This window comes from Arachis ipaensis, chromosome B06, assembly GCF_000816755.2.
Source record: "Arachis ipaensis cultivar K30076 chromosome B06, Araip1.1, whole genome shotgun sequence".
NCBI lineage: Eukaryota > Viridiplantae > Streptophyta > Magnoliopsida > Fabales > Fabaceae > Arachis > Arachis ipaensis.
This window is the reverse complement of record NC_029790.2, coordinates 2,923,582-2,931,897: the sequence shown is the minus strand read 5'-3', so window position 1 is coordinate 2,931,897 and position 8,316 is coordinate 2,923,582. Positions and strand designations below refer to the sequence as shown.

The following is an 8,316-nucleotide window of genomic DNA, read 5'->3' as shown; positions in this document are numbered from 1 at the left end:
CCTAACCAATTTAATATAATATATTCCGAGCTAACTCACAAGTCACAACACCAATTAGTCACACTCATATAAGTCTATTTGTTGTTATAGTAAAACTGTATTTAAATCAATATATTAATCATCAATCAAATAATTAAATATGTAAGTTAATTTAATTGGTGTATATGGAAAGTAAATACACGTTATAACATTACTTGAAAAGAAAACACGTTTTCAATTGTGATCCTTGGAATCTAACGTGTAATAAGCAGAAACTATATGTTGTCTTTAATTATATATATTAATTAATTATAAGATTCCTAACAGCGACTAATCATATATAATTATATATAGAACTTTTCCAATGGAATGTGATGTGGTAGAAATTGACAGACACTACTTTAACTACTATTACCTATTATTTTTGTATGATAGGAATTGTTAAAGGCAATTTTGGCGGCGAAGTTCTTGAGATGGAAAAAACAAAAACACACACACTAGTTAAGGTTTTCAAAGGGGGCAGCTAATAGCATCTGATTCCAAGAAAAAGAGAGGGTTTGATATAAATTTAATTGGAGAAATTAAATAAACAAAGGTTAGTTGCGAAGAATAATCACATAATGGGAAAGTTTAGGAAGCTTGGTTCCACTTGCATTGCACTTGCATCAACCAAACTAAATGCATGTATATATATAGAAGACAAAAACACAAATGACTTTCAGGTGGAAAACAACTCACTATTAATTAAAAGGTTTAAGATGGTATCCTTATAATGAGAAATGCTATATATTCAAATATTTTTGTTAATTAAATCTAATTAAGTGAGTTTAATATTAATAAAAATGATTATCTTAATATATATTTGTTTTCTTCTTATTTTTTCTGTATGTTGTAAGATTTTTGTATATCATATTTTTCTAATTTAGACATTATACTTATTTATAAAAAACCTAAAATGTTTAAAGTAATTTTCACATAAAAAATTTTTTAAAAAATATTTGTTAAATTATTACACCTTATATATTATGTACTCCTTATGTACTTTCATTAAAAAAATTACAACAAGTAAATTTATATCTCCTGTTAATAAAAAAAATCTAAATAACACTTCTTTTCTAAACAATAAGAGAGAGAGTTAATGGTTTAATGGTTGCGAAGGGATTAAGAGAAAAAAAAATCTAAATAACACTTCTTTTCCAAACAATAAGAGAGAGAGTTAATGGTTTAATGGTTGCTAAGGGATTAAGAGCGAGTAAAATAAGTTCTTTTCATTTTGAAAATAATAAAACTTGTTTTTTTTAAAAATTTATTGAGTTATTACACCTTATATACTATGTACTCGTTATGTACTCTCATTAAAAAAATTACAAATAAGCCTATATTTTTTATTGATAAAAAATAATCTAAGTAACACTTCTTTCACCTATATTACTTTTTATTCTTTTATTCTTCTCTTTGTTATCCCCTTTTCTGCTTGTTAAAACCTCTTCTTCTCTTTTCAAGTTTCTTGGAGAATGCTTGTTAAACATTCTTGGACATTATCTTTAATTAAGCTAAAATGCTGAACACTAGAGAGTCATACAAAAAATAAAGCAGATGAAACTTCCTATTTCACTCGGAGTTAAGTTTATTTGCTAGAATGTAAAAGAACACGAACTCATATAATAGATATAAGGAGGTATTTGTTATCCCCTAATAGAAGAATAAAAAAATAAAAAATAGTATAGGTGAAAGAATTTCAAATACCTCAAGTTCGAGTTAAATAAACCCTAACTCTTTATTTTTAGATTTGATTGTATTTATTAGGATGTATGCTACTTAAATTAACTTTTTTTTTTATTAATAGTAGATATAGGTTTATTTATTGTAATTTTTTTTAATAGGAGTACATAAAAAGTACATAATATATAAGGTGTAATAACTTGTTATCTAATTTTTTTTTATCAACGATAGATATAAGTTTATTTGTTATATATATACTTTCAATGCGACTAGGTTGTCTAAGTATCCCTGAATCCTATGTCTCTGGTGCATTTTGTTTCAGCAGGGTTCCAATTCTTTCGGTAGATCTCCCTCAAAGAATCGCTCATATCATTTTCCTTCCTCTTGAACAACCTAACAAAATGAATTAAATCTACGGTGAAAATGGGAATTTTGGACTTTATGATTTTAAACTTCTGCTTATAAGNTATTTGAATATCTTTTTATTGAATTTAATTAGATGACACCTGCCCTGTTAATATTCAAATTTATATATTCATGTAAAAATAATTCTAAACATTTTTATGTGAATTTTTAACGTAGCTATACCAAATATGATAATTAAAAATTAATGGCCTGATTTTTATTGTTCCCTATAACAGCTAATAATGTATATACATTATATTATGTTTGTTTTTAGGTTTTGGTTTTTGATTGTGCAAATATGCCCAACCTTGATTCTTAATTAATTTCTATTTATGTGTATATAATAGATGTTGTGTGGAGAGCACCCGAAAATTCTATAACTTTGTTGTCTCTTAAACATAGTTGTAAGAACCGGACCGGTAATCGAACCGGTCAGGTCACTGGTTCACTGGTTTATTGGTTCAACCGATAAACCGCTAGTTGAACCGATAAAACCGGTTTCACATAAATAAAAAATCTCACTTGTCAGCTTAGAATTCAGTACAGGATCATCATAAGCATATTTCTCAATGACATCCAACAAGCCAGAAATCGTTTCTTTGTGCTTTTCAAATTCTCCAGCATTAAATCGAAAAGCTGGATAAAAATATATCCATAAAATAAAAAATATAAAAAAATTTATTTTTATAAAAAAAAGTCAATAATTTTTTTTGTTTACTTTTTTAAACATATTTATTTCTATCTGATTAGAGTGTGGATCTGATTCGATCCAATCCGATCATCTTACAGATCAGATCATATTCTCAAATTACAGATCAGATACGGATAAATACTATGGATTTATATGGATATGATCTAATTTAAACATATTTATTTCTATCTGATTAGAGTGTGGATCCGATTCGATCCAATCCGATCATCTTACAGATCAGATCATATTCTCAAATTACAGATCATATACGGATAAATACTATGGATTTATATGGATATGATCTAATTTATGAACACCCCTAACTATTACTATAGGTTCATTGTTGCAAAAGAATGTTTCTTTTATTATAAACTATTATTAGATTTTAATTACCATTAAAACAACTGAATTGTCAACTTAATTACCATTATTATATCCATAGTTGTAAAAACCGATAAGGAATAAAATCGGTGTGAACTGGTAAGAACCGGTGCAAACCGGTCTAACCAAACCGGTCTCGAACCAAGAACCTTGGAGCAAAAGTAACCTCTACTTGCCACTTAGCCATTGCACTTCTAAGTACTATATTTGACAAATACTAATTATATAGTATACATAAATATCTAATTTAATTTAATTTTTATTTTTTTTATTTTTAAAATTAATTATATTTTAATTATATTCTGTTTTAGTCCAAATTAAATATTTTTTAGTATTTTTGGAAAGAAAATCTTTTGAGAAATTTAATAATATGTGATGAGGAACACCGAATAAATTATACAGAAACCAATTAAAACACAATATGAAAACATCTTTAAAAAAAGACGTTTTAGGCGTGTTTATCTGAGTGGCCTCTTTGACTAAAAATGTTTTACCACATGTTTTAAATCAAATGAAGTTATTATTATTATATATAAATGTAACATGCAAATGTATGTTTCTCTAGCTCTAATTCAAGAAAAGAAGAAGTCATTTCGTAGAAACATAACAAAGCATTTCCAATTTCCAAAGATTCTGTTCTGCTTTGGAGTCTTCCACCGTTGATTAATGTTTATTACCATACTTGTAAGTTAAGAGAATATATATAGATGTATTTTCCGGATTCTAGAGACTATTATTGCGCTTAATAATCATAATCATTATTTTCTTGATTATTATCCAATATAGAGAATTTTGACCAAATATAAGGCACAGAGACTACTAAAACATTTATGTAGACGAAACATAATTGTTTAGAATTTCAAGCACAAATTTTCTAATCTCCTTATTATTAGACGTTTTTATTATTTATTTTAGTAGCTTTTAGAAAATGATACAATTTGATGAACAGTGATATTATATCTGCTAGTTGGTAAAAAAGTGTCTCTCTATCTATATTTTTCATAAGCAAACAAATTTTTCCATATATTTTTTTTATATGTTAGTCTCAAATATAATACTCAATGGCAACTTTATAGCTATGAAAATTGGAGAAATTTTTAAGTGCTGAGAGAGTAAATTAAATGAGTGTTTTTATTATGATAAATTAACTGTTTTTCACATTAATATTATAAATTTATTATTATATTTTTTAATACAAATTTTAAAATATTAATAAAATAAAAAATTAGAGCATCTGTGGGAAGACCAAGAATTAGAGCCACATCTTCAAGAGTCACGGCACATTCACCAATGGGAAGGTGAAACGTATGTGTGTCTGGGTGCCAACGTTCGATTAGAGCATTTACCAATGCTTTCTGACACTGCACTATCCCAATCTGAGATACATGATAGAAACCGGTAAGTCGTAAATGCTTCTCCACCCTATCGTTGTACCGATCCGGAGGAACTGGATGGTTATATGTCAACATTCTTAATTTCTACAAAAAATATAACAAATTATTAGTAAGATAATTAACAATTACTAACTTATCATCATCAATAATAAAAAATATTAGTAATCAGTATATGCCATCATTCATATTCTAACAACGGTAACAATTAACTTATTTATGTTTTTCAAATGCATGTCTAACAACAATATAATCATAAAAAAAATTTTAATCATCATAAATATAATTATTAATCTGTTCAAAATATTTTAAAATAATCTAACTAATACTAATAAATTAGTCATAATCATTCTATTTATATTCTTCAACTGTGTATCTAACAACAATCATAATATTGAAATTTTATATTTTAATAATTATAACTATAAAAAAATTAAAAAACTCAAAAAAATTTCAAAAAATACTTACATAATCAGGATCACTGAGATAATGAATAATATGAAGCTCAGATCGATCAACATCTTTAATTTTATATTTTTTTGGCATGATTATTTCTCATCTACCATGCAAAGCTCCACGCAGATACAGAGAGAAAGGAAGAAGAATGTCAAGTTGAGAGTGAAATGTGAGAGTGAATTGTAATCGGATGGTGAGAGAGGGTTGAAGGGTATTTGTTTGGTTTCAGGGCACCATTTCGGGGAGCAACAACAGCGCGACGCGTGTGCAGGGTTCCTTAACTCGGACCATGCGATTGGTGCAATGCAAATCGGAGGGTCCGTGAACTGTATGGAACTCAGAGGATCCGAGTTCTAATCTCCCCTGAACCAAAAACTTGTGAAGCAACGTTTTTCAAAGAGTCCGTGTTGTGCTGAGAATTCGGAGGATCCGAATTGTTTCTCCTCTGACACCACAAACTTGTGAAACACTTCCCACCCTTATATTAGAATCCTACACTATATGTGCATCCATATGCAAATTAAAAAGCGGACTGCAGAAGCCTGATTTTGACTTTGGAAAGAAAGAAAGAGTGCTGTGACCCAACTAACTAAACGGTTGTTAGTAGTTTTTCTCTGTCCATGTCCGAAAAAAAACACAGTTGCAAGATTTGGGCCACACGAAAATTTCGGGTCGGTGTCGGAAGCCCATTAAAAACTAAAACCCTGCAACTTCACCTCTCTGCTCACTACTCACTACTCACTCTCTCTCCTAAAACCCTCGCCTCTCTGTTCTTCCCCCTTCTTCTTTTAGGGCTTCTCCCTCTCGTCACTCACAAGTCAAAATCCTCATCAAGCTCCAATGGCTACTATTGCTCTCAGGAATTCAAGTTCTAGGCGAATCTTCCCATTTTCTTCTCAAATCTACTCTTCTTGTTGCAGACCCTTCCCCCCTCTCTCTGAATCCCCTTTTTCAAATGACAACTTCTCTCCTTCTTCTTCTTCTTATTCTTCTTCCAATCCTTGGTGGAGATCCATGGCCACCTTCACCAGAACGTAAGTTTTAATACTTCAATTTCACCTCTCATGGTGTTCCCAACATTGTGCTTGGTTTCTAACTTAATGCTTTATGAAAGGAAAAATTAGATTTTTACTTGTGAAAGTAGAGTTATGGTGTGATTTGAACTTCGATGAATGGGTTCTTGGATTTGTTTGGATAGTATGTGATTCTGTGATTGTAAAGAGCCTTTTGGTTACTTCATGTCAGAAGTCTCAAATAGTTGCCTTTTACATTTCCTCTTATTGCTCTGAGGTTTCTTTTGCTGACAGAAAACCCCATGTTAATGTTGGAACTATTGGGCACGTTGATCATGGGAAGACTACACTCACCGCAGCAATTACCAAGGTTTCAGTTCCATCTTACTCTACATTTTCATTATCATCATGCTGTTCATCTTACTCAAGTTTTGTCTAGCTAGTCCTTTTCCATTCCCACGATGCTATAGTAATTTAAATTTGAAAAAAAAAGGATTATCTTATGGAGTTATTTCGTCTTACCTTTGATCAGGTTTTAGCCGATGAAGGAAAAGCTAAGGCTATAGCCTTTGATGAAATTGATAAGGCTCCTGAAGAGAAGAAGAGAGGAATTACAATTGCAACGGTTGGGACATAACGTTGTTCATTTTGGCAGGCCATTGTGGCCATGCAGTGAATTTAGTTCATTTTACAATTCCTGCCCTTATGATATGTACTTGCTCAATGTTTAAATTTTCAGGCACACGTTGAGTATGAGACTGCTAAACGACACTATGCACATGTTGACTGCCCTGGACATGCTGATTATGTCAAAGTAAGCTTAAAACGTTTGCTTAATGGAAAAATGTTAATTATAATTAGTATTGCCCAACAGAAATTGCGCAACTAAGTTGTAAAAGAGTGATTGAGTTGTTACCTAGGATTGTTCCACACTTCTACTAGTATGACAAGGTGGTGGAATGAGATGATTCTTATTTATTTATTTAAGTGTGGATCACAAGATAATTTTTATCCTGACTTGATTTTAATGCATAAGTTATGCTTCTGCAATTTTGTGCATGTGGGACTATGCACATATATAACAACTAGCCATCGTGCAGAATATGATTACAGGAGCTGCACAAATGGATGGTGGAATACTTGTTGTATCTGCTCCTGATGGACCAATGCCCCAAACCAAGGAGCACATTCTTCTTGCTCGCCAAGTAGGTACCCTACTGAAGTGGTTTGTACATAATCCAAGTAAACTTTTAGCTACTGAGTTACCTTCTGCCATATTAATATCTTGACATGATATGTGCAGGTCGGTGTGCCTTCTCTGGTGTGCTTTTTGAATAAAGTTGATGCTGTCGATGATCCAGAGTTGTTAGAACTTGTAGAAATGGAGCTCCGGGGTAGGGTGATTTTCTAGGATTTTGCCTTATTTGTAAATAGTATGCGTGCATAGATTTCTGTTTTCCATGTCTTCGAACGTTTGCTTATGTTAATTATGAATCTGGCAGAGCTTCTAAGCTTCTACAAGTTCCCTGGAGATGAAATCCCCATCATCAGAGGCTCAGCATTGTCTGCTTTACAGGGTACAAATGACGAAATTGGAAGAAAGGCCATTCTAAAATTAATGGATGCTGTAGATGAATACATTCCTGACCCAGTTCGCCAACTTGACAAGCCTTTCCTTATGCCCATTGAAGATGTTTTTTCAATTCAGGTATATGGGAATGAACTTAAAGTTCCTATGGATTTTTTAAGCCGAATAAATTGAATATGGGAAGAACATGTAATAATATTCTTTCAATATTTGATTCTTTGGTATTTTAGTCATGGCTAGTTTAACCTTCTTGTTGGTGGAACACTTTTTGCATATCTCTTTTTTCAATTGGAATATTGGATATGATAGTTAAGGGGTTAATGTTCAAATTGGTCCTTGAAAGATTATAGATGAGTTAATTTGGTTCCTAAAAGATTCAATGCTTCAATTTGATCTTTGAAAGATACTAATGTGAGTCAGGTTGATCCTTTGATTAACTTGCTGCTGACTTGTCACTGTTAAGTGTCATGTGGCACGTTAAGAACGTAATACATGGCAAGCTTTACGTTACATGTCAATAGTTATTAGTGACACATCAACAAGAAGTTAATGAACAAACCGAGTATGCTTGTGGATATCTTTGAGAGTACAAATTAGAATCTTTGAAGGACCAAATTGATTTATGTGTGATCTTTTAGGAACCATTTTGAGCACTAACCCGATAGGCCGATAGTTAAATGTTGATTCTTT

At 31.1% G+C, this 8,316-nt stretch overlaps 1 protein-coding gene across 1 annotated transcript in view; it reads left to right on the top strand.

Annotated features, from left to right (window-relative positions):
* LOC107645360 (elongation factor Tu, mitochondrial) overlaps positions 5,744-8,316 on the top strand; it is a 4,231-nt gene continuing 1,658 nt past the window's right edge. Inside the window, exons 1-7 of the mRNA XM_016349371.2 lie at positions 5,744-6,059; positions 6,333-6,408; positions 6,571-6,663; positions 6,778-6,852; positions 7,139-7,243; positions 7,342-7,432; positions 7,541-7,746. Coding sequence (XP_016204857.1) covers positions 5,866-6,059; positions 6,333-6,408; positions 6,571-6,663; positions 6,778-6,852; positions 7,139-7,243; positions 7,342-7,432; positions 7,541-7,746 — 840 coding nt within the window. The 5' untranslated portion in view covers positions 5,744-5,865. The remainder of the gene's footprint in view (positions 6,060-6,332; positions 6,409-6,570; positions 6,664-6,777; positions 6,853-7,138; positions 7,244-7,341; positions 7,433-7,540; positions 7,747-8,316) is intronic.